The 27,199-nt window shown below is 43.5% G+C and overlaps 1 protein-coding gene across 1 annotated transcript in view; it reads left to right on the top strand.

Moving 5' to 3' along the window:
* Positions 1–8,009: 8,009 nt before the first annotated feature.
* Positions 8,010–27,199, top strand: part of Dync1li1 (dynein cytoplasmic 1 light intermediate chain 1) — a 40,705-nt gene continuing 21,515 nt past the window's right edge. Inside the window, exons 1-3 of the mRNA XM_038323631.1 lie at positions 8,010–8,256; positions 8,436–8,509; positions 26,433–26,549. Coding sequence (XP_038179559.1) covers positions 8,111–8,256; positions 8,436–8,509; positions 26,433–26,549 — 337 coding nt within the window. The 5' untranslated portion in view covers positions 8,010–8,110. The remainder of the gene's footprint in view (positions 8,257–8,435; positions 8,510–26,432; positions 26,550–27,199) is intronic.

Genomic DNA, 27,199 nt, shown 5'->3' on the forward strand with positions numbered 1-27,199 from the left:
CCCTCCTAGGCGAACCAAATTTTGGCAGAGTTCTCGTGTCAAAATCCCCAACTGTGTCCTCAGGGAAGCCGGTGAGTAGGCAGAGGATGCTGACATAGATAGAAGGAAAGCAAGCAGAGGAGACACCAGGCTCCTGGGAGACAGCTGAGGGAGGCTACGCTCCAGCTGGAGGGCGCAGGCTCTGTCTCTCCTCTGGATAGCACTCCATTTTCCTGGGCTTCAACTGAATTGGAAACCAGACCAAAACAAAAAAGCAGAGCCATCTGGGGTACATCTGAGATGATCCAGTAGAACCTGACTCTGATGAGCCTCAGGGAGCCCAGAGCTTTCCAAAGCAAATCTACATTTATAAAACCCAGAATACTAAGTGTGTAACACATTCTTCAAGGATTTATAGTTTTAAGCTATTATCTTCTTTTTTGAGATAGGGTCTCATTATGTAGTCCTGGCTGTCTTTGAACTTGCTATGTAGACCAGACTGGCCTTGAACTCCCAGAGATGTGGCTGTATCTCCTTCCCTAGTGGAAGAGCTAGAACAAAAGCCTCAAAGCAAAGAGACACATTTTTTCAAAGAACAGCAGCAGGGTTGACAAGGCTCAACGGGAAATCTAGGGAGTGAATGGCCAGGCAGAGGAGGTCAGATCCTGCATGGCCTTATAGATCATTAGAAGGTCTTTTGACTTGTACTCTGATTAAAATTAGGAGTTATAGGGTAAGATGATGCAGTCAGTACAATGCTTGTCAAGCAAGCATGAAGACCTAACTTTGGATTCCCAGCACCCACAGTTAAAGTATGGCAGGTAGTGTACATGTAATCTCAGCACTGGTAGGTGGAGACTTGCTGACCACTCACCCTAGTCAACTGGGAGGCTCCAGATTCACTAAGACCAAACATTGGTTTCTGGTCTCTATACATGGGTACACACATGTGCACCACACATGCATACATCTGTGAACATGTCTGCATACATGTACACAAAATAAAAAATAAAAAGGAGTCACTGTAGTGTTTGGGGCAAAAAAGTGATAATGTCTGTATAATGTCAAAAGATCACTTTATTGTGCTATTTTTGAGCAAGGTCTCTGGTGCAGGCTGTCCTTGAACTTAGTAACCAAGGATTATTTTGAACTTCTAATCATCCTGTATCCACCTATAGAGTGCAGGAATTACAGGTGAACAAGACCATGCCTGGCTGATGCAATGATGAGGGTCAAACCCAGGGCCTCCTGCGTACTAGGCAAGCATTTTACCAACTAAGCTACAATCCCCTCCGAAGATATTTTAGATGCCATAGGAGGCTGGTTATAGTAACTGAGACAAGGGATTAGAAGTGGTGGTCCACGCTTGTTATACAAATACCTGAGATGCAGAGTCAGATGTAAAGCTAGCCTATGCTACATGAGACCATGTCTCTAAAACCATTGCCAATAAAACACCCCTCCACTCGTGCTCAATCAAGCCACTGTAACTAAACTCAGTGTGTAACAGAAAACAAAACCAAGACAGGAAGTGGGGGAGCAACTTGATGGGAAGGAGCAGGAGAGTGAGAATATATGGGGAGAGAGGTGAAAATGGCGAAATCTCATTATATACGTGTATGAGATCAAAGAACTAAAAAGGGGATTACTGCTCACTCAAAGGGGCTTTCAGTAATGAGTGATCAGAAGTTGTATTGTGAGCCTAGCAGTGGTGACCCCCACTTTTATACCACCACTCGGGAGGAAGAGGCAGGCAGATCTCTGAGGTCGAGGCCAGCCTGGTCTACAGAGTGAGTTCCAAGACAGCCAGAGCTACACAGAGAAACCCTGTCTTGAAGAAACAAAACAAACAAACAAGCTGCATTGTGGGGCTGTCAAATGGCTCAGGGGTAAAAGTGCTTGCCGTACCAGCTCGTGGAAAAGTGCAAGGAAAAGACCAACTCTGTTCACAAAGCACACACATGTGCACACACACATGCGCAGGCACACAAAAGAAGTTGCATTATAGGTATATGTTGAAGGTAGGTAGGCAGAGCAAGATTTCCAATGGTTTCAAGTTTCAGTTTGAGGTCTGAGAGAAATAGAGAAGTTACAAATGACTCAGGTTTTGGGCCCAGGCCACAAAGGCTTGCTCTGTAATGGAGAAGTGGGGTAATGAAGCTTTTATGGGAGAAGGCTCGTTTAGTTTGGGGTATGTTAAGTTTGAAATGCTTATTAAACATCTGAGTGGAGATGTAAATTTGGCAGGTGGGTCTATTAATCTGAATTCCAGAGGAACATCTAGGCTGGAGAAATGATGTAGACTCCTGTATCATATGCAGGCATCCTTTGGTGTCTGTATGGTGTGAGTGGGATTGGTTCCAGCACCTATTGTGAATGCCACCATCTGATAATGCCAAAGTCCCTGATATAAATAGTGCCATATTTGCATCTAATCTCTGCATATGCTCTCATACACTTTTTTTTTTCTTTTAGACAGAGTCTTGCTTATGCTGGTCTTGGACTTTCAATTAGCCTGTCTTAGCCTTCCTAGGGCTCAGATTACAGACATGTGCCACTAAATGCAGTCCATGTCTTTTAAATCTCAGCTACTTGTGGATTGTGATTCTACATGGGTCTCATAACTGAATTGGGGTTATGAAAAATTTGGCAACAGTAAGAGGGTTCTGACTGGGCAGTGATGGTGCACACCTTTAGTCCCAGCACTTGGGAGGCAAAGGCAAGCAGATCTCTATGAATTCAAGACCAGTTTGGTCTACAAAGCGAATTCCAGAACAGGTAGGACTGTTAGTTACACTGAGAATCCCTGTCTTGGAAAAAAAAAAGTTCTGGACAACTCCAAATTAATAAAAATCAAATGTACAATGAATCCAAGGTGTTTCTAGCCCCACTCACCTGTGTTGCGTTAAAGGACTGCACCACAGCCATGGTTCTGAACACACATGTGAACTTTGCATAGTGCATGCTGTTACACTATGCAAAGTTAATGGAAGCTGCCTGAAACACCACAGCTTCAACTTAACACTATTTTATGTAATGAATGAATTTTTCTGCTTTATACAAACATAATAGAATAATTACAGAAAAAAAAGACGTTTTTTTTCTAGACAGGGTTTCTCTGTGTAGCCCTGGCTGTCCTGGAACTCCTTCTATAGACCAGGCTGGCTTTGAACTCACAGAGATCCACCTGCCTCTACCTCCCGAGTGCTGGGATCAAAGGCGTGTGACACCACCACCCAGTGAAAAAAAGACTATTTCCCTGCCATCATTCCTCAGCACAGAAGTACCAAATTATGGGGCTGGAGAGATGGCTCAGAGGTTAAGAGCATTGCCTGCTTTTCCAAAGGTCCTGAGTTCAATTCCCAGCAACCACATGGTGGCTCACAACCATCTGTAATGGGGTCTGATGCCCTCTTCTGGTCTGCAGGCATACAGACATAATATTGTATATATAATAAATAAATAAATATTAAAAAAAGACGTACCAAATTACTTTATCTTTGGACAGTGCTGTGTTAGACTGTTTAATTTTTTTAAGTTGCTATATAAGTTACTAACTTAAGTTTTATTTAAAAAATTATTAATGCCAGGCAGTGATGGTACATGATTTAATCCCAGCACTCAGGAGGCAGAGGCAGGTGGATCTCTGTGAGTTCAAGACTAGCCTGGTCTACAGAGTGAGTTCCAGGGCAGCTAAAGCAACACAGAGAAATCTTGTGTCAAGAAAAACAAAAACAAACAAATCATTAGGAGGTTGGAGAGATGGTTCAGTGGTTAAGAGCACAAACTGCTCTTGCAGAGAACCAACGTTTGGTTGCCAGTGCCCCTACGGCTACTAAAAAGGGCCTGTGACTCCAGTTCCAGTGAACTGATGAAATCTTCTGGCCTCTAAATGCACCTGCATGCACATGGCACAGATATACTCGAAGAAGCACACACACACACACACACACACTTTTTAAAAATCATTAAAGGAGGGGCTAGAGAGATGACCCATCAGTTAACAGCACTGGCTGCTCTTCCTGGAAACCCATGTTTAATTCCCAGCACCCACATGGTGGCTTTTAACCATGTAACTCCAGTCTGAGGTGATCAAACAGCTTCTGGCTTCAGAGGCACCAGGCACTCATGTGATACAGATACAAACATGTAGCAAACATTTATACATATAAAATTTAAAAAAAAAATAAAATCTTAAAACAAAGATTAAGACAGAAAATCACATTACAAAGAATGCAGCCTGGTACATGATAGGTATTTGTAAGCAATCATTTTAATCAGGCATCTTTTTTTTTTTTTTTTTTTTTTGTTTTGTTTTTCGAGACAGGGTTTCCCTGTAGTTTCTAGAGCCTGTCCTGGAACTAGCTATTGTAGACCAGGCTGGCCTCAAACTCAGAGATCCGCCTGCCTCTGCCTCCCGAGTGCTGGGATTAAAGACGTGCGCCACCACCGCCCGGCCTTAATCAGGCATCTTAATAGAAAAATGCTACATATCAATACTACAAAATCACAGGAATACAACTTCCCTTTTGTCTTTTTTCTTTTCTTTCTGGAAGTGGGGTCACATGTAGCCCAGGGTACCCTTGAGTTGCCTGTGTATCTGACGATGACCTTGAATTTACTGTCCTCCTGCCTCCACCTCCCAAATGCTGGGATTATAGGCCTACACCACTCCTGGTGTATTCTGTGCCGAGGATTGAACTCAGGGCTTTATGCATGGGAGACTGGCAGTCTACTAACTGATCTACATCCCCAGTCCCATAGAAATACAACTTTGACCTCAGTTTAAGTCTTTAATTAGCCTTCTGAAGGTCTGCCATTGTTATGAAAGTAAACACTTCTCAGACAAAGCCAATCTGGTAGGGAAACCATAATGCTGGGCATAAACACAATTGAGAAAACACTCTGAGGGGAGATGATTGAAGCAACAAAGTAGAGCAGAAAGTGAACCATCTCTCAGAGGGGCCACAGCTCTATAGAGTTTTCCTTTGTGGCTATGACTTGGGAGGCTCCAGGTTGTTTGGCATCATGGGAAACCTAGGATGGAAGGGAGGGCTCTTTCTAGACGGAAGTTTTTTGTCCTGCTCAGTCATTCAGTCCCAATAAAACCCAAGAGGTTCATATTAATTATAAACGTGTTGGCCTGTTAGATGAGGCTTATTACTAACTAGCTCTTACAACTTAAACTAACCCATAATTCAGGTCTATGTTTAGCCATGTGACTTGGTGCCTTTTCTCAGTAAGGCATTCTCATCTTGCTTCCTCTGCATCTGGCTGGTGACTGCCATTCTGCCTTTCCTCTTCCCAGAATTCTCCTAGTCTGGTTGCCCTGCCTTTACTTCCTGCCTGGCTACTGGCCAATTAACGTTTAACTAAACCAATATGAGTGACAAATCTCCACAGTGTACACAGCAGGCTCTGGTTCTTTCCCTAATCACAATGGCATGAATTTTAGCTCCAGGAATTCATTCGAGTCACCTTTACCAGGGCTTGGCAAGATATGATTTGAAAGGTTAAGAAAAGACAATTAATAAGAATAATTAACTAGGTGAGGTGCTTTTTACCTGTAGTTCCAGCACTTGAGAGGTTGGAGGCAGGAAGATCAGTGGCTCATGGTCATCATCATTGACACAGGAGAGTCAAAGCCAGCAATAGCTACTGTCTCACACAGTAAAATGGGCTGGGGAGATGGCACTGTGGGTGAAGTGCTTGCAGCTTGAGGGCTCAGTGAAGATGCCTAGAATTAACATAAAGCCAGATGAACAGTGTTTCTACATCAAGTGGGAGGCAAAGGCAGATAAACGAATCTTTGGATGCTTTAGGGTCAACTAATTGGCAGATAGCACTGGCAAACTACAAAGAAAACATGAGAGACCCTGTCTCAAGCAAGGTGGAGGGTGGAGAGTGATACACAACTCACACACAGAGATTATTTGACAGGGTTGGAGAGATGGCCCAACAGTTAAGAGCACTGGCTTGTATACGGACCCTGCTCATTTGTTTCCTGGCCTCCCTGGCCCAAATAATCACACAGAAACTATATTAGTCACAACACTGGTCTATTAGCTCAGGCTTCTTATCAATTAACTCTTAAATCTTAAATTAACCCATTTATATTAATTTACATTTTACCACGAGGCTCATGGTTTGTTACCTTCTTGTGCAGCTACATCACATCTTTCTGACTCTGCCTTCTTAGCCTGGCTATATTCTGCCCTGTCTTAGGCCAAAATAGCTTCTTTATTCATTAGCCAATAAAAACAACACATATACAGAAGGGCATCCCATCCCTGGCTCCTCATCCCGAGGACCTAGATTTGATTCCCAGCATGCACATGGCAGTTCACAACAGTCTGTAACTCCAACTTCAGGACATTCAATGTTCTCCTCTGGCCTCCACTGGCACCAGGCACAGGCATGCATGTGGTACAGAGACATATATCCAGCATCCAGGCAAAGTACACATAAAATAAAAATAAATACATCTTTTTAGTTTTTTTCAGATAAGGTTTCTCTGTGTAGCCCTGGCTGTCCTGGAACTCACTCTGTAGATCAAGCTGGCATCAAACTCAGAGATCTGCCTGTCTCTGCCTCTCGAGTACTGGGATTAAAGACATGCACCTCCACTGTTTGGCCAAAAATAAATACATCTTTACAAAAAGGTTTAAAAATAAAAGCAAAACAATAATTAACAAACACTGAGCACATAGGATTTTCTAGGAAACATTTTAACCCTTTACACGAATCATCTTATTTAGCCTTCCTTTTATTCCCACCTTACAGTAAAAACCTGAGACTCAGAGAGGGTAAGTTGTGAGGTTACAAAGCCAATAAACTGAACCCAGGTTAGTCAGCCCACAGCGTCTATTAGTGCAAAGTGACCTGTAGCAAACAGTGCTTGGCGGTGGACTTTCTTGTTAGCTTAACAGCATTGTTCAGGTCACGTGAGCAAGCCATCTTCAAATATGTAAAAACTGTACTATTTTCAGCAATTGTTCTTACAGGGTGCATGACAGAGCCGTAAAGAGATGGCTCTCAGACGATCCAATCTACTTAGCCAATAAAATCCTAACAGAGAATTATCTGGGTGCAAGCTTAGGTTCTCTGGGCTTGCTGCATTAACTACAGTGATGGAAAGACTTGTATTGGGGCCAGAAGGTAGGGTGGGGTCTTCACAATCTCACGGGAGACATTTCAGACATCTAGATCAGAAGCCAGCATGGTGATGTTCACCTGAAAACCTCAGCACTTGGGACAAGCAGGCAGGAAGATCAGTTAAGAGTCCAGTTTGGAACAGGGCGGTGGTGGCGCACGCCTTTAATCCCAGCATTCGGGAGACAGAGGCAGGCGGATCTCTGAGTTCGAGGCCAGCCTGGTCTACAAGAGCTAGTTCCAGGACAGGCTCTAGAAACTACAGGGAAACCCTGTCTCGAAAAAAAAACAAAACAAAACAAAAAAAAAAGAGTCCAGTTTGGGTGACATGAGATCCCCACCTGAAACAAACAAACAAAACCAAAACAAATCCATCAAGACCAGTAATTTTACAAGTGCTGCCAACATTCATCTTTCATCAGTTGCATAGAAACTGAAAGAACCGGCTCCAGATGTGGGTCCAGCTTGAGGTACTCATCGCCCCTTGAGAATGCAGAGAGAAATCCAGAAATCCAGGACGATAGGACGACTCCAACCCCGGCGGCGGGGACAGGAACAGCCGGTTTGTACCTGGGCTCAGTGAAGGCTGCCGACCCCGCTTGGACCAGCGCAGTATCCACGTCAGTACTAGGTTTCCACCTAACACATCCTGCCCGCTCTACCGCCGCAGCCCGGGTGATCGGTGATGCACGCGGGGCTGGGTTTCAGGTAGGAGACTCGAGGAAAACCAGCGTGACCACAGAATAAGCGACTCATCAGGCCGCGCATGCGCAGTCCCCCCGACTTGGTCTTCCGCGCAGGCGCAGCTGCGTTTCCCTACAGCTCCGCCCCAGACCCCGCCCTCAGGCTTGGTCCCCGCCCCCGCAGGCGCGGTCAGCTCCAGAGCCCCGAACGCCCATATCCGGGTTCCCTCCGCCGCCGCCGCCGCCGCCGCCTCGCTCTCTCAGCCCTGTCAGGAGTGGTGTGATTCCCGATCAAGATGGCGGCCGTGGGGCGAGTCGGCTCGTTCGGTTCATCTCCGCCCGGGCTAGCTTCGACTTACGCCAGCGGGCCCCTGGCCAACGAGCTGGCGTCGGGCAGCGGCGGCCCCGCGGCGGGCGACGACGAGGACGGACAGAACCTTTGGTAACGACCGCACCCCTCTCTGGTCCCCCGCGGGTTATCTCCTCTCCGGGGCGGACGCCTTCGGGATCCCAGAGCCCCGCGGGAGCAGGGAGCCGGGCGGGGCTTCCTGGTAGCTGGGGCCGGCGGTTCCCGTCCTCGGCCGGGCCCGGCCTCAGCCTGTGCGCCTTGCTCCCTGTTAGGTCCTGCATCCTCAGCGAGGTCTCCACGCGCTCGCGCTCCAAGCTCCCGACCGGGAAGAACGTGCTGCTGCTGGGTAAGTGCTCTCCGCCGGGATCGGGGCTGCAGGCTCACTCCTCCGCTCGCCCACTCCCTTTGTGCGGACAGCGGAGCCCAGCCGCGCCCCGCCTCCCGGCCTGCGGCTGACAGCTGGGGGACAAGGCACCCGGGTCCTCCCGGCTTGGTCCCTCCCGTCCTTTCTCCTCCCCGGGATGTGGGGTGGCTCTGTCATCTCCCTTGGGAGAGGCAGAATGAACGAACGTAACACCCAAGGGAATCCTAGTGGTCTGAGGTTCCACTTAGACGAACCGGGACAGTTTTCCCTTTCATAACAGAGATTGGTAGCAAGCAGGAGGGTTCCAGCGCAAATGCACGCCGTTAATATTTAATAGCTGACTCTTTTGTGTAATTGACAGGAGCCAGAGACTGGGTCGTGATGAGTGTTATTTGAATCAGCGTTCTCCCGTTCTCCTGGCGCTGTGCTCGGGTTGCAGCTGCCTTTTTGACTGTCACCTAATAACTCTGAAATTTGTAAAGGGCAGTAGAACAGCGGTCTCATTTAGTTCCTTCAGCCGAATGGCTAGAATAAGGAAGACATGTCTCTCCCCCTTCTCATAGGTATTTTTTATCTCTACCGGCTGTGAAGTGGGGATAAAGGGCCGAAGGACAGCAGACAATCCTAGCCTCGCATTTTTGCAAGTTTTTCTAGCTCCAGGAGAAATCTCACTTTTTTATTTTTTATTTATTTTTTACATGCAAGATTTGGAGTGTATAATAAGATGACAGTTATATTTTAAAACTTTGATGTGGGTGTCTCAAGACTTTAGACTCTTTGAATTTTAACCAAAAGGCTATGAAGCTGTGCCTGAAGAGTTTTTGTTATGTGTACCTAGGAATTGCTCCCTGAGAGGCTCCACAGTGACTGTCAATGGGCAGGTAGGAAGAAATGACTCATTTTCTATGACCTCCTGCCGCGCATGCAGGCGTCTTTGTGTTGTAGAAAGCTGTGGTCAAGCTAGTTGGAAGATGAGCTTTGCACCACGTGTAGCCTGGATTGAATAAAGGCCCCCGTTGCAAACAAACAGAGTCCATAGGTGTCTGTAATCCTGGGTTCCTTCGTCTTTCAAATGCTAGCTGTGGGAATAACAGTGCTTGCCTGCTGGAATTGTGGGAGGGTCAGATGGGACACCAGAAAGCCAGGCTGCAGATTATGCTATGCGCTGGACTGAATGCGAACCCATTCCTGAGAAGTCTTTAACCAGTGGCTTAGAGCCGCTGATGTGTCTGCTGCTCCCATTGCAGTGTTCCCAGTGTCTTCTTCCTTACAAACAAGACAGGGCCACTGCCTACATCAGTGATGTTGATAGGGCAGAGATAAAGTAGGGTCCCAAAGCAACAAAGCCAAACCAGTTCCAGAGAATGCTTTTAATTGCTAATGTAGACAGGTTACTAACTGCTACTGAGAACTTAAGACTGTATGTCCCCCTCGAAGTGGATTCTGTTTTAATTACTCTGTTAAATAGATTCCTTTTTGAGTCTCATCAATAAATAGCGGCAGTCTTGTTCCTGTCTGGTGTTTTCTAGATCCTTCAGACACTGGATCAGTCTATAAGTCTTGGTGTACTCGGAGCCCCACACTCTCTCAACTCCCCTTTACCTAAGCTAGTTTTCTTTCTTATGAACTTAATAGTTCAGAAAGCTCCATCTGGTGTCAAGTTATATAAGCCTGAAATGTCATGTTTTTCTTTCGTTACTATTAGGGTTTTCCTGAGAGCCCTTTTCAGCTAATCATTGATTTTAAAATACTGTTTGTGCAAAAATAGTTACTTTTCCAAAATTCCTCCAAAGAGTTTTTAGAGGCATTTAATTATCAGGTATTATAGCAGTGTTCAGTCTTTGATGGTAGAGGAAGGAAACACACAGGTGTCCTGTTGTCTTTGTTATTGAGTTTGAGGCTGTCAGGCCAGGCAGATAGGTGCTTGGCTCTAATATGTCACTCATGAGTGAGGATGGTATTTTGTCATCTATGCTCAAAGAAAAGAAGTCTGAGCCCCTTAACATGGCTTTGTATTTCAGAAATAGCCTGGTATGGGGGATGGTATATGCCTTTGTCTGAATCCCTTGCATAGCTACACTGCATAGCCACACACCCCAGTTTAACCCTTAACTTGCTACTTCACCTTTCCTTCAGTAGGATAAAGGAGCCGGAACTATGTGTCAAGGATTAATTATTATTTCAGTTATGTGTAGTGGGTGAGTGGGGACTATATGCACATGAATGCAAGTGCCCTTAGAGGCCAGAAGTATCAGATTCCCCTGGAGCTACCTGATGTGGGTGCTGTGATTCGAACTCAGGTCCTCAGAGCAGTATGTGCTCTTCACCACTGAGCTATCTCTCAAAAACATTTTCATACACATCTCATCTACAGTTCTATCACCCAATCTAGAGGGTAGATGGTAGCACCAATTTGTAGATAAGGTGATGATATTTAGATACAGTTAAGTAGTTCTCCAAACTCACACTGTTGTTAAGGTCCTGTGTGGTGTGGTCCTGGTATAGCTTTCCAGCTGGATTGAAGTCCCTTCAAGGAATACAATGCCATATACAAAACTTTTACTACTCAATAGTTATTTTTGGTCCAAAATACCGGTAATTATTTAAAAGAAAAAAATCTGGTCTTAATCCAGGAGGCTAAAGCATAAGAAACACAAATTCAGGGACTGTATAGGGACGGACATCTTATCTTTAAAAAGAAGCTGGGTGATGTGGTGATGAGTTCCTGTTGTCCCAGTATTTGGAGTTTCAGGTAGGAAGATCAGGAATGTAAAGCCATTCCCAGTTACTTAGTAAGGTAACAGCCAACAGCAGCAACAATAAAACAAACAAACAAAAATCCAAAAACAAAAAACCCAAGAGCAAGGGGCTGGAGAAATGGCTCAGCAATTAAGAACACTTGCTGATCTTGCAGAGGGCCCAGGACCACAGAGTGGCTCATAGCCGTCTGTAATTCCAGGTCCAGGGACCTGACACCCTCTTCTGGCCTCATCACCAGGCACACAAGTGGGGCACACACACATGTAGAGACTAAATGCTCATAAACCTAAAATAAAACCTCAAAAGCCCAAATAAAATATAACTCCTAAAACAATAACAACAAAACCTAACAAGAGTAGATGAAAAATGGTATTGCTGGATCTTGAGGTAGATTGACTCCAACTTTTTGAGAAATTGCTATACTGATATCCAAAGCGGCTGTACCAGTTTGTACTCCCACCAGCAATGCAGGAGTATTCCCCTTACTCCACATCCTCTCCAGCATAAGCTGTCATCAGTGTTTTTGATCTTGGCCATTCTTACAGGTGTAAGATAGTATCTCAGAGTTGTTTTGATTCGCATTTCTCTGATGACTAAGGGTGTTGAACATTTCCCTAAGTATCTTTTGTGGCTATTTGAGATTCCTCTGTTGAGAGTTCTCTGTTTAGGTCTGTACCCCATTTTTTTATTGGATTATTCTTTTGATGTCTAGTTTCCCGAGTTCTTTGTATATTTTGGAAATCAGTCCTCTGTCAGATGTAGGGTTGGTGAAGCTCCTTTCCCGTACTATAGGCTGCCAATACCACTCTTAGGCATATACCCAAAGGATGCTCAATCATACCACAAGGACATTTGCTCAACCATGTTCATAGGAACATTATTTGTGATAGCCATAACCTGGAAACAACCTAGATGCTCCTCAAATGAAGAATGGATAAGGAAAATGTGGTACATTTACATAGTGGAGTACTACTCAGCAGTAAAAAAAATAATGACATCTTGACATTTGCAGGCACATGGACAGAACTAGGAGAAAAACCATATTGAATGAGGTAACCCAGACCCAGAAAGACAAATATAATATGTACTTACTCATAAGTAGATTTTAGACATAAAGCAAAGAATAACCAGATTACAGTCCACAACCCCAGAGAGCCTAGACAATAAGACCCTAAGGGAGAAATATATGGATCTGCCTAGGAAGGAGAAAAAGACAAGATCTTCTGAATAAATTGGGAGCATGGGGGGCAAGAGGAGGGAAGGAAGGAAGAAGAGTGGGGAAAAGTATAGCTCAATTAAAAACAACAAAATATAAAATAAAAAAAAGAACAAGGGGAGACTATTATATAACAACAACAACAATAACAAAAAGATGAAGAAAATCCAAGTACTTATTGAGCTTAGGGATGTGACTTATTGACAGATATAACTGGCCATGACACTTATGAATAAGCAGCCCTTTAATTTACCTGGACCTGACTCATAGTGAAGTCTAGAAAGACTATGACAGTGCTTAATCATTCAACCTATATCTGTATATTTCTCCTTTTTTATTGTGTGTGTGGGGGTTGGGTGGGTAGTAGGTCTTGAACCTGCAGCCTCACATAACAGGCAGAAGACACTCTTACCACTGAGGTTATCCTAAGCCTCTGAACTCTTGTGGAACAGGTATTAAAGATCACCAGAGTTCTGTAACTGTAGGAAACAGGTTTTTATTAGTTATGCCGATGCTGTTTTCTGGTTTAGTAATTATGAGACTATGATGCCAGTGATAGATGATACAAAGAAAAGCATCTCTCATATCCTGAGTTGAGGATTAGCATAAAATTATGTTGTTTAATATATGTTATTAGTAAAAATATACCAAATACAAAATGTTATGAGGATCATCAGATGGCATATTGTTCTCTTAAAATAGTCAGGGCTGCTAGTTGGTGGTGGTGCACGCCTTTAATCCCAGCACTCTAGATGCAGAGGCAGGTGGATCACTGAGTTCAAGGCCAGCCTGGTCTACAGGGTGAATTCCAGGACAACCAGGCTACACAGAGAAAAAACAAACACAAAGTCAGGGCCAGCACAGTTTTCTGTAGAGAATCAGAATCTAAGTGATGTGCGTTTTGTGAGCTGTAAAGTCTCTTGCAGACTCCTCGGTTCTGCTCTTAAGTCCCCAAACAACCACAGATAATAGACAAATGAATGAAAAATAGCAGTGTTTTGATAATTTATAGAAACAAGCATCAGGCAGGTTTGGTCTGTGACCTGAAATTGGTGAATTATGCCTTCCTGTAACCCCGTTGTTGCCATTAGTTTTATCCCTAAACTAAGATGACAGTTAATGGAGGTTTTGTTGAATGAGTTAAGGTATCTGGCATAGTAGAAGCTCAGTGAGTATGTGTTGCATGAATGATGAATTAACTCTCAGTTTGGTTGAGCAGAGATTTAAGAATTAAGAAGAGTAGACCTATTTCCCCCAGTGCCACTGTCAGAAACAGAAAACAGAGCTGCAGGAGTGATAGATACAGATGGTAGGATGGAGTGAAATCCACCGGAAGAGAATGCCAACCAAAGCACTTTGACTGTTCAGGAGAGTAGCTGGACATGGGGGCACACACTCCCACTACTTAGGAGATGGAGGCAAGAAAGAGGATTGGGAAGTCAGAGTCATCCTCATTACATAGTGAGTTAGAGTTCAGCTTGGACTACATGAGACTCTTGTCTCAAAAAAACAAAAATAAAAATAAAAGCCAAACAGAAGAGCCCTGCATTGATGGGAAAGCCTGTCTTCTCTGGCTGAATAGATGCATTTCTTCAGGAGTTTTAGAATTACACTGTGCAGCATCATCTAAGGAAAACATAGCCTGAGACTCCCTTCTGCTCTCCAGAAGCCTTTAAAGTCCTACAGGGAGATGACAGAGTAGCAGGAGTCAGATGAAATGTCAGTGTGAAGCAGCCATGAGAAACTGTTGCTGGAAGTGCCCTGGGGAGGAGGACTCTGGGTGAGGGACAGTGGGAAGGTGCAAATACCTGCTGAGAAAGGCTGAGAAAGTACCTCAGGTGTGGTGGAAGGAGTCCACCTGGAGGCCAGGCAGCTGGGAGTAGACTGTTCTGTCTTTGGAAGCTGGAGCACTGTGGACATCGCCTCCTGAGGTATAAATTGAGATAATTTCATACTTCATGGTATTAAAAGAACCAAAAGACATTATGTCTAAAAACCTTTAAAGTTGGAAGTCACTGATTTAAAAGTTGTGCATGTTTCATGCTAGAGAAAGAAAAATAAAGTGTTAAAAAGATGAAGTCAACTGCCAGGCACAGTGGCGCACGCCTTTAAATCCCAGCACTCGGGAGGTAGAGGCAGGCAGATCTCTGTGAGGTCGAGGCCAGCCTGGTCTACAGAGTGAATTTCAGGGCAACATAGTGAGGTTTTATTGGAAACAAAACAATTCCAAACAAACAAAAATCCAAAAGACCAGCTATATTTATATCATACACATTATTTATATAAATACATATTTAAATATGTATTATGTATGTGGTGTGGAGTGAGAACAACTTTGTTGAGCTACTTTTCTCTTCCACTTTTTTTTTTAGTTTGAAAATTGACCTTTTTTATTATCAATTGTTAAAAGACAACCAAGTTTTGTGTTAACATATTTGTAATCTGAGCATTCTGTAGACTGAGGAATTTAGTTTGAGACGAGCCTATGCTACAAGAGAGTTCTGTGCCAGTTGGGCTACTTAATGGCAAGACACCCTCTTGCAACAGCCGAAAGCAATGAGTAAAGAACTTAAAACAGCAAGAACAACAACATAAGAAACAGATTATGGTATTTTAGGTTTTTTTTTTCTACAAAACATTTCCTAAACCAAATGGAAAGAGATATTTGTTCCAAATACTAGTCACTAAACAAAGCCTTTGAGTTGGTGTATGCTAACTTTATTTGCACATCTTTATGGCAGACAAAAGGTCTAGCAGAGTACTAGTGCATAAGCGTGTAAAATCAGTGTTGTTAATAATAAATCTGAAACTCCCAGAAATTCTGCAGAAGCCTACACATGGGAAACCCTTCTTATGTGGGATCCAGAGACCAAACTTAGGTTGTTGGGCTTGCTTGGCAAGCATTTTATGTGCTGAGCCACTTCACCAGCCCAGCTTTATCTTTCCTTATTGAATAATAGTATACTTGGTTGTATTGTAATTATGGTTGATTATAGGTCATTATTGTTACATCTTATTTTCCATGTACCCAGTATTATCTTTGGAATAAATTCCTGCTAGCGACATTGCTAAGTAATGCATACCGGCATACAAAGCTGCTGATAAAGAGCCTTTAGTTCAATGAGACTTTGACCTCTGGAGCAGAGGAGCTGGTGATAGCCATTGGGATCAGCATTTACTTACTGGCTTTAGTGCTCATTGAATTAGACTGGTTTTGATTCCCTTTTAATCAGTCTGTGGGAGTCAGAAGAAATAACTGATAATAAGTTTTGATGTTTTCATTCGATGGGAACTATCCTGTTATGCCAGTTACTCATGCTGAGGATTTCCCAAGTGAAGTGTCTTGTAGTGTTTCTGCTATTTTACAGACAAGGGCTTTGTGTCTCAGGCTTCACAGTTTCACTAGTATTCAAGGTCGGCTTTGTCTTTTTGTTTTGCATATACTCCTTGATGCTTCTGAAAATCTAGTCTGAATAGGTGTGCATACAAGTTTATTCATGGCAACAAGTCCTGTAGCTGGCCAAGGAGGAAGATGCCCACTGAGAGATGGGAGTAGGTCAAAAGCAACCCCCCCCCCCAATCTCTCTGGAGCCTCCACATGACCTTAGGAGGACTAAGTGGAAGATCTGAGCCAAAAGTAGTTGAATGAAGGTCCCTCATGAGGCTGTGTGTGGTGGCACACATTGGCACTTCGGAGGTAGATCTCTGAGTTCAAGGTCAGCCTAGTTACATATGCAATTCTTGGACAGTCAGGGCTCCATAGAGAGATGCTGTCTTAAAAAATAAAACAAAATGAACGATCCCCCATGGGTTTTGTCACTAGAACTTTCAGATGAAACATGTTGCTTTATGTTTTGTCATGCAAGGTCATGAAGTTGCATCTTGTTTTTATATGGCAGGTTGGGGGATTCCTTCTCACCCATTTATCTTGATGTGTACCTGATGTATCTATCAGGTGTAGAGATGCCAGCCAAAGCTCTGCAGAGGTGTGTGGCACCAAGCCTGTGCTAAGCAGGAAGTAGTGTCTCAGCAGAAGAGAGGACAGAGAAAAGAATGCAGAGTGCTATTTAATTTGACTCATTGTCCTGAACGATGGGGTGGGGCTGATCTAGGCACAATGTGGTAATGTGGCTTTGTGTTCATGAGCGCTGGGCGGGCTTAAGTTGCTTTGCATTTTAGACAGTAGCACCCACTTTCTAGCCTCGTGGGCAGGATGTGCAGTAACTTCTGTGAAACCCTGGGAACAGTGCTATGCTTTAGTGTTCGGGACAGCAGTTACATCACATGTTGTGTGTGCCTTCTCACTTGCACCTGCATGATGTTCTTTTTTTTTTTTTTTTTTTTTTTTTTTGGTGTGGGGTGTTTCAAGACGATTTCTCTGTGTAACCCTGGCTGTCCTGGATCTCGCTCTGTAGACCAGGCTGGCCTCGAACTCAGAGATCTGCCTGCCTCTGCCTCCTAAGTGCCACCACCGCTCAGCTCATGATGCTCTTTTTAAAGTACTGCTGGTGGACCTACAGAAGTTTCATTCTTAAACAATGTCACAGATCCAGTGAATAATAATAGGGACAGAATTTCAGGTCTCTGCTGTGTCTAGGGTCACCCAGCTGCTGAAGGGATGTCACAGAAGTCACATCCAAATCTTCACATTCTTCATCTGCAAATTGACATTACAAAGTATCTTAATAGCCTGGTGAGATGGGTCAGTGGTAAAGGCTCCTGCTGCCAAACCTGATGACCTGGGTTAGAACCCTGGCATCCACATGGTAGAAGGAGAGAACTGAGCCCCTCAAGTTATTCTCTGACACCACACATGCGCCATGGCACATGCATTTCCCCACCACTAAAATAAGCAAACAAATATAAAAATGATTTTGGTATCACATCTCTTTGTTGAATTAGAGATCATCTTTCAGGGACATACAGCACTACCAGCATACATTTGTCTGTATACACTTCCAGTGATTTTTGCAGATCTTGATTTTGTGATCACTTTGGTTTTTTTTGTTTTTGTTTGTTTTTTTAAAGATTTGTTTATTACTTGAATGTTCTGCCTGCATGTATACCTGCAGGCCAGAAGAGGGCACCAGAACTCACTCTAGATGGCTGTGAGCCACCATGTGATTGTTGGGAATTGAACTCAGGACCTCTGGAATAGCAGCCAGTGCTCCTAACTTCTGAGCTGTCTCTCCAGACCCCCACTTTGATTTTTAAATTTGAATTGAAGAATAAGAATTGATAACTGTGGTTGCTTTGGAGAAAACTGAAGTCTGGTAAGTGCCGGATCTTGTGAGTGGCTTATGTGAGCAGAGTCTTGACAGATAGGATGGAGTGCAGGCTTACTCACGGTGGAGAGTCTGACTGTTGTCTGCATCCGTGATCAACAAGCCTTCTCGCCTTCGCTTATCCTTCTGTCAGACACGGCCCTTCCCTGTCCATGGGCTCTTAAATGTCTCCACACTTGACTAGGACAAAGCAGTTCCCAGCTGACATTCAGGGATTGTCCCATGGTGATTTTAAATGGCCAACAAACCAAGAATGACTCTTGTTTCTGTTTTTTAGGGGTTTAAAGAGCTACAGGGGCAGTGAGATGGCTCAGAATATAAAAGTGCTGGTGCTCTGAGTTTGGTCTTCAGGACCTGCAAGTGGAGGCAGAGAAGCAACCTCCCTGCAAATAGTTCTCTGACCTTGCACTCGCATGCAAATGTGCTTGTGCGCGCGCGCGCACACACACACACACACTCTAAGTGTAATTAATTTTTTTTGATGTTAGAGGCTATAAAAGACTATGTGAGAGACCTATGTGTCCTGTAGCTTAATTTTCTAATCATTTACATTAAAAGCTTCCTAGTATCTGTATGTGGGCATGAAAATAACTATTATAATAGTATCTGCCCAGGTGTGCTCTCTTACTTTCCCACCCCCTCTTTTGAAGACAGAGTCTCCATATGTATTTCAGTCTGACCTCAAACTGATGATCCTCCAGCTTCTGTCTCCAGAGAAATGATCCAGCTTTAGTCTGTTTTAAAAGCACTTTAAAATATGTCTCCTAGGACCAAGGGTGTGGCTCAGTGGTAGAGTGCTTGCCTCCCGACAGTATATGAGGTCCTATGGTCAGTTCCCAATGCTAGAAAAAAAGGAAAAGTGAAATTATGTTCTCTTTAAGAAAATCTAGTTTATAAAGATGCAAATTTAGATAAACTTATCTTAACATCATCACCTGTAGGGTTCTTGACTTTACAGGGCTTTCACCTTGGTTTGCTTACATAGCAACTCTGTTATGTAGACCAGGCAGGCCTCACACTCAGAGAGATCCTTCTGCCTCTGCTGGGATGAAAGGAGTGTGCCTCCATGCCCAGCATATAGCTTCAGGTTTTCTAACCCTGAGTTACGAGCCGTTTTAGTAGACATGGTGAAGGCCTGGGGCAAGCAGGTCCATAAGGCGTATTATGAACAGAGAGGTGGGCGGTGAGCAGTTGACATGGATGCTGGTAAAAGATCTTCAGTGCCTAAGGCATGGTTCTGTTTGGGTGAGCTAGTAGGTAGTCTGCCAGAGAAGAATGGGGTAATTTCTTGTCTGGGACCTCCTCAAAAGCAAGTCCTTTATGTCCTACATTTGGTTAAGAGCTCCTGCCTACAGAGGCCCTGTGTTCTTCATTGTTTGAGACAAGGCAGCCTAGGCTGGTTCACTATTGGAACTCACTATTAGTCCCCAAACCCGAGATCTCCTGCCTAACTTACCTTCCCAGTGCTGGGATTGTGGTGCTGTGCACCACCGTGTACTACTTAGGCCATTAGATTTAATTACAGGGCCTGAGAGATGGCTCTGTGGGCACATCCAGTCTAATGACCTATGTTTGACCCTGGGACCACGTGATAGGAGAGAACCAACTCCTGCAAGTTGTTCTCTGACTTCCACTTGTACACCTTTGCCTATAAATAAATAAGTGCAAAAATACTTTAAAAAAAGATTGAACTACATTTGTTTTTCTTTCTGTTGCTGGAAATCAAACCCAGTGCCTTGTTTATGCTAGGCAAGCTCTCTGCCAGTGAGCTATGTTCCATATTCCAAGTCTGCCAGTTTTTTGTTTTTTTTTTTTTGGTTTTTCAAGATAAAGTTTTTCTGTGAAACAGTCTTGGTAGTCCTGGAACTCACTTTTTAGACCAGGCTAACCTCAAAGTCACAGAGATCCACTTGCCTCTGCCACCTGAGTGCTGGGATTAAAGGTATGCTGATACCATCACATCTAGCCTAAAATATTCTTTAAAATAGGAAAGGGGATTTGTGAAACTCACAAGAATCTGGGCTAGTACTGAGCTGATGGCACCATTCAGTGGCCACTCTATGGAAGACTAGAGATGAATACTTTTTTTGTTTTTGTTTTTTGTTTTTTTTTTTTGAGGCAGGGTTTCTCTGTAGCTTTGGAGCCTGTCCTGGAGCTAGCTCTTGTAGACCAGGCTGTTCTCGAACTCACAGAGATCCACCTGCCTCTGACTCCTGAATATTGGGATTAAAAGCGTGCGCCACCACTGCCAGGCGCATAGATACTTTTGTCACTCATCTAGGCAGTGGGGCAGTGAGCAAAACAGTCAAAATACTCGGCCTTCTGCAGCTTCCGGTTGGAGACTAAGTACATGTGTGCTAGTGAGTTCTATGGGGAAAAGTCAACAGGAGGCAGAAAGGAGGCATGTTTCTATTTTACTGATTATTACTGTGGTGGCTCAAGGGATAGAACACACTGCCAGATTCGTGCTAGCTAAGTGCTCTGTCACGGAGCTACAGCCTCAGCCTTTTTTTAAAAATTAATTTGTGTGTGGGGGAGAGTGTGCATACATATATGTTCATGGGTTGGAAGACAACTTACAAAGTCAGTCCTCTTTTCCTTCTGTCTTGTGGGTCCCAGGGACTAAACTCAGGTTGTAGGGCTTGGTGGCAAGTGTCTTTACTCCTGCTGGCCGACTCGATGATCATTTATTTTTATTTTTATTTTAGATAGGGTCCAATTATGTTGCCCAGGCTGATCTTGAACTCACTCTGTAATTAGGGCAGAACTTGTGAACTTGAACTATTCTTGCCTTAGCCTCCTAAGTAGCTGTGGCTACAGACTAGGTCTATCCCAGACTTAATCTTTTGTTTTGTTTGTTTGTTTGTTTGTTTGTTTTTCGAGACAGGGTTTCTCTGTAGCTTTGGAGACTGTCCTGGAACTAGCTCTTGTACACCAGGCTGGCCTCAAACTTACAAACATCCGCCTGCCTCTGCCTCCCAAGTGCTGGGATTAAAGGCGTGCACCACCACTGTCCGGCCCCAGACTTAATCTTACACGAGTCTGGCTTCCTGGATTTTCCACACAATCTTTCTAAAATATCTAAACTGCTGGTGACTCCCCATCATGATAAGGACAGTTTTATTAATTTAGCCCAGCCTGCTGGCTTCAAGCTTGCCCCCTTGGTCTACTTTCTACATAGCCTAAGCTGCTCTCAAACTTGGGATCCTACCCCATTTCACACACTGCTGGGACTGTAGGCTGTACCACCATGCCAAGTGTTTATTTGTCCTTGTTAGAAGGGTACTTCCTTTGTCTGAGTCTCTGCACTCGTTTTTTTCTTTCTGAAATGATTAACTCTTGGTGGTTAATTAATCCTGCAAGGTTGGCTGAAGTGTTGCCTTAGTTGCAAGGCTGTCTGACTTCAGGCCTCACTAGGCTCCTTACTTCTTAGGACAGTGACAGGCGGGTGGAGTTCTATATTTCTTTTCTCTTTTGTTTTTTTGAGACAGGGTTTCTCTGTGTAGCTCTGGATGTCCTGGAACTCATTTCTGTAGACAAGGCTGGCCTCGAACTCAGAGATCTGCCTGCCTTTACCTCCTGAGTGCTGAGATTAAAGGTGTGCACCAACTGCTTTTTTTTTTTTTTTTTTTTTTTTTTTTTTTGTATTTCTAGTTCAGGGTTTGTAGACAGGCACAGATCTCTTAAGCTTTCCCATAGCTCTACTACCATGGTGATTCAAATAATTTTTAGTGTGAGAATCCTTTCCAGCCTCCTGAGGTGATGGATAGAAATGTTCTTCCTTATTGCTCTCAAGCAATCACAAAGCTATAAGTTAAATGCCATAATGCTATATAGAGCTAAGAGAATTCAAATCACAAGACCAATACAGCAAACACTTTTGACATATCCCACTATGCAGCAGTTAGCTTTATTTCCAGTTTTTGAGCATGATGGTTGATCATGGGAATTGCTGTTATTGTCAAAGATATTGCTGTCTTTAACCCAATCTGTTGTTTTGATGGCTAGTTTAATAGTATACCATAAATGTAGCATGGAATACTCATTTAATTGCCACATTCTTTTTCTTAATAAAGTAAAATTATACATGCTTGCTGTGCATAACATACTATGGGGGACGTATGTACCCTGGGCAGTGGCTTGTCATGTCAAATGTGCCAGTCTTGTGAAGAGAAGCCTCAGCCTGCTCCGGGCAGTCCCCCCACACACTGCAGGCTGCTGCAAGTCCTGCTGCTCACTGCAGTACAAGAGCACTTTGATACCACTTTTCCTTTCTACCTGAGACTTTGTGATCTTTGTGATCTCTGCCTCACCAGTTCCCCGGACCCTGGGAACCAGCACTGCATATTCTGTCTGTGGGCACAGTCTCTAGCTCCTTCTAGAAGAGACATTGCTGTGGTATTTGTCTTTTGTGCCTGGCTTATCTCACTTAACATTGTATCCTCTGAGTTCATTTTAAGTTTTTACAAATTCAGGATTTCTTTTATGACTTTGTAGCAATCTGCAGTGTATCTGTATGTTTCTTTTTATTTTTTGAGGCAGGGACTCATGTAGCCTAAGCTGGCTTCAAACTCATAAAGTTGAGGCTGATTTTCAACTTATGATCCTCCTGTCTCCAAATCCTAAATGCTGTGACTATAGATATGCACCATCATGCCTGGTTTTACTGAATTTTCTTTATCCATTCATCTTATGATGACTCTCAAGTTTTATATCTTGGCATTGTGGATAATGCTGCAATGAACAGTGGAGTGCAAATAACTTTTCAACATACTGATTTCATATATATGTATGCATGTATTATATATGTATACAATGTCAAACTTCTGATAGATATTTATGGTTATTTACTAACAATAAGGTGTTGGAAATGATTCATGAAAATAACCAGTCTTCAACCACAGATGAAGTACAGTAGGGAATATTGTGAGGTACTTTTTTTTGCTTGTAGTATATTATATACTTTCTTGTTTTGCATTAACAATGTATCCCAGGTTAGCCTGAAGCTCTCAATACATTGCCTCAGGCAACTAAGTATTGGGATTATAGGCATGCATCACTACTTCTGGGTGTGTGTTGGTTAGTTTTTTTCTCTACTTGGTGCAAACTAGAGTCATCAGAGAAGAGGGAACTTCAACTGAGAAAATGCCTCCAACAGATTGGCCTATAGACAAGTCTGTGGAACTTTTTTTTTTGATTGATAATTGATGTGGGAAAGTCCAGCCTACTGTGGACCATGCTCTCCCTGGACAGATGGTCCTATAGTTATAAGAAAGCAAAGAGGGATGTAGAGATGGCTCAAAAGTTAAAAGCACTAGCTGCTTTTGTTGATGACCAGCGTTCAATTCCCAACATCCATGCGGGCTCACAGAAGCCTGTAACTCCTTTTCTAGAGGATCTGATGCCGTCTTCTGATCTTCACAGGGCAGTTCACACATGATGAACAGACATACACATTCAGGCAAAACATTCATATGATAAAATAAAAGATATAAAATAAAAAGAAAGGAAGCAGAACGAGCAAGCCAGTAAGTAGCACTCATCCATGGTCTATGCTTCAGTTCCTGCTTCCAGGTTCCTGCCTTGAGTTCCTTCCCTGACTTCCCTGCATGATGAACTGTAGGCTGTAAGCTGAACCCCCACACACCAAAGTTGTTTTTGGTCATGGTCTTTTTTACAGCAATAGAAGCTTAACTAAGACACTTGACATCTGGAATACTTTGCTTTTTAAAACTTTAATTAGGTTTATTTTAATTGTGTGTAGGTGTGTCTTTGTATGAGTTTGTGCTAGCCTGTTGATCCCACTGGAGTTCTAGTTACTGGTAGCTGTGACTGCTTCGTGTAGGTGCTGAGAATTAAGCTCAGGTACTCTTAACCACTGAGCCATCTCTCTAACCCCCAGGAACACTTTGTTTTGAGTTGGATGTACCTGTGTGGCCATCTCTTCTCTTTTCCAGTGTCACCTCTGCCTCCTCCTGACATGATTAGAAACACCAGAGGGGGGCTGGAGAGATGACTCAGAGGTTAAGAGCACTGGTTGCTCTTTTAGAGATCCTGAGTTCTATTCCCAGTAACCATATGGTGGCTCACAACCATCTATAATGAGATCTGGTGCCCCTTTCTGGTGTGCAGGCAGAACACTGTATACATAATAATTAAATCTTAAAAAAAAAGAGAGAGAGAGCCGGGCGGTGGTGGTGCACACTAATCCCAGCACTCGGGAGGCAGAGGCAGGCGGATCTCTGAGTTCGAGGCCAGCCTGGTCTACAAGAGCTAGTTCCAGGACAGGCTCTAGAAACTACAGGGAAACCCTGTCTCGAAAGAAACAAAAGAGAGAGAGAGAGAGAGAGAGAGAGAGAGAGAGAGAGAGAGAGAGAGAGAGAGAGAGAGAGAGAGAGAGAAACATCACTGGGCCGGACATAGTAATGCATACCTTTAATGCCAGTGCTTGGGAGACAGAGGCAGGTGGATCTCTGAGTTTGAGGCTTGCTTGGTCTACAGTATGGGTTCCAGGGAAGCCAGGGCTACACTGAAACTCCCCCCAACCCCCCAAAAAAGAAATAAGGAACAGTGGATAGGTGGCCACTGTGATCTTGTGGCAGCATTTAGATAATAGAGGTAGTCATTCAAATCTGTGACATAGATGGCCTCAGCTGCTGTTGCTTCATCATCTTCTTCCTCTTTCTCCTTCTCCTTCTCCTTCTCCTTCTCCTTCTCCTTCTCCTTCTCCTTCTCCTTCTCCTTCTCCTTCTCCTTCTTCTTCTTCTTCTTCTTCTTCTTCTTCTTCTTCTTCTTCTTTAACATGAAAATAAAAATAGCTGGAGAGATGGCATAGCAGTTAAAATCACTGGCTGCTATTCCAGAGGACCCCTGTTCAGTTCCAGGACCTGTGTGGCAGCTCACAACCAACCATGTGTAATTCTAGTTTCAGGGGATCTGACTGCCTTTTTTCATCTCCACTAGCACCAGGCATGAACCTTGTGCACAGACATAGATGCAGGCAAAGTACCTGTATACATAAAATAAAAATAAATGAAGAAAAATATTGAGACAAGGTTTTATGTAGCCTAGGCTGGCTTCAGACTCAATTTGTAACTGAGGATAGCTTTGAACTCTTGAACCTTTTGCTCTACCTACTAAGTATAGAATTTCAGACATGTATCATCTTACCATGTTTATATGGTGAGACATTATGGCCATGGCAACTCTTATAAAGGAAAACATTTAATTGGGTTACCTTACAGCTTCATAGGTTTAGACCATTATCATCATGATGGAACTTATGACATGCAGGTAGACATGTTGCTGAAGAAGTAGCTGAGAGTCCTACATCTTGACCTGCAGATAAAAGAAAGTAGTCTGAGTGTCACACTAAGGGTAGCTTGAGCATAGAAGACCTCAAAGCCCAATCCCACAGTGACACACCTCCTTTAACAAAGCTATACCTACTCTAACAAAGCTACTCCCTATGAGTTTATGGGGGGCAATTCCATTCAGACTATTACAGTGGTGCTGGAAGGGAACCCAGGGATTTGTACATGCTAGGCAAGACTCTGTCAACTAAGTTACATCCCAATTCTTAAACTTTCTATATTTGCTAAGTTTAAATCATACACTTTCCTGTCATTAATATTTTTAAGGCTATTTCCTACTATTGTCTGTTCTATCTTCCTTCTTTTCTTTTCTTTTGCCTAACTTAATATTCCTTCTCTGCTCTCTCAACCCCATGTCTCATGGTTAATAATTGAACCCAGTTCCCTGGCCTGACCTGTTGAATAAGCCAATGTGGGCATGATTCAGATCAGGCCACTCCCAGGTCAAGAGTGGTAGGAATCCAGTAGTCCCAGCTGAGACAAGCAAGCAGGTCTTAAGTTAGAGACCAACCTGGGCTATACAGTAAGACATTTTCTCAAGAAGAAGGGGTGGAGAGTGTTGGAGGAATGGCTCATGGGTTTAGAGCATATCTACTTTTGCTGAGAACCTGTGTTTGTTTCCCTGTACCCAGTTGGGTGGTTCAACCATGTATAGCTCCATGTCCAGGGAGAGCAGATTCTCTGGTCTCCAGACACATGTACTCGTGAACATAGACCACACACACACACACACACACACATACACACACACATGCACGCACGCACGCACATAAATTTTAAAGTAAATATTTTTTAAAAATCCAAACAGAGAGTGGTGGTTCTGTTACAATCATTGCCCTCTGTAGTTTGTGGTATACTTTGTAAATTTCCCTGTGCTCTGGTCTTTAACCAAACAGAAGGTGTCTCTATGTAGCTGAGATTCTTCAGGCTGAAGGCTAAGAGGGAGCCCTTTGTTCCTTATAGATTAAAGTAGGATGATGTAAATTGGCATTTTCCGAAGCCATGGCATCCCACTTTGTCACTCTGTCCCCCAGAAGATACCCATTGTAGCAGGATGGAACAAGATTCAACAAGAGTTACAGCAGTAGTGAGAAGGAAGTCTGGTGTGGAGACTTTGTCTTTAATAGTGCCGTGCCTGTCTGTCTTCTTCAGATTACTTTGTGCCTGATGCCACTTGAGCTTGCTTTTCACATGGTTCAGAAAGTGTCCTTGGTCCATATTAGAATGAAAACAGACTTTTTCTTTTCTTTTTTAAAAATGTGTCTATCTAGGTGAAGATGGAGCTGGAAAAACAAGCTTAATAAGAAAACTTCAGGGAATAGAGGAGTACAAGAAAGGAAGAGGACTGGAGTATTTGTACTTAAGTGTGCATGATGAAGACAGGGATGGTAAGTGTGGCTTGTCTGTGACACTGGCTTCATGAAGTCAACTTTGAGGGACCCTGCTGTTCTCTTCTGAAGTTGGCCCCTTTCCAGTTTGTCATTGCTCAGCAGATATCTGGAATGTTGCTTGGGTCAGTGAATAGTTATGTATAGCCATCTAATCATGTGAAGTTGGGTTTCAGATTGTGTGGTTCTAAGCAACTTACAGTGTTCTTATGTGGGATGTTAACCCTCTCGCCATCCTCAAAGAATCTCAGTTGAAGTTGTTTCTCCTGAAGTATGGTGATTATTTTGCCCACCTCTTTTCACCTTTTCTTCATTTTCTTATAATAGTGTAACTGTCCCCAAAGTTGTTTTCATTTGTTCAGCTTTCTTTTCTTCTATAGGGCACTGTCCTTTTTGCGTGTGTAATTTCTTGAGTCTGTACAGTTCTGTCTGCTGATGGTAAAATGTAAACGGTATTTAATGTCTTTGCCTTGATTAAGGAATAGGAAATAGAGAGGGGGTTCTCTGTCCTACAGTTGCCTGCTAGCATCATTTTAGGCTTTTCTGAATCGTCATACTTGACCCAGATAGTTAAACTTGAGCAGTGGTAACAGATACCTCTTGTGGATAATTAAATGACTTAGCAGAGCTGCTAAAAGAAACAGTATGAA

The sequence above is a fragment of the Arvicola amphibius genome, chromosome 3 (assembly GCF_903992535.2).
Source record: "Arvicola amphibius chromosome 3, mArvAmp1.2, whole genome shotgun sequence".
NCBI lineage: Eukaryota > Metazoa > Chordata > Mammalia > Rodentia > Cricetidae > Arvicola > Arvicola amphibius.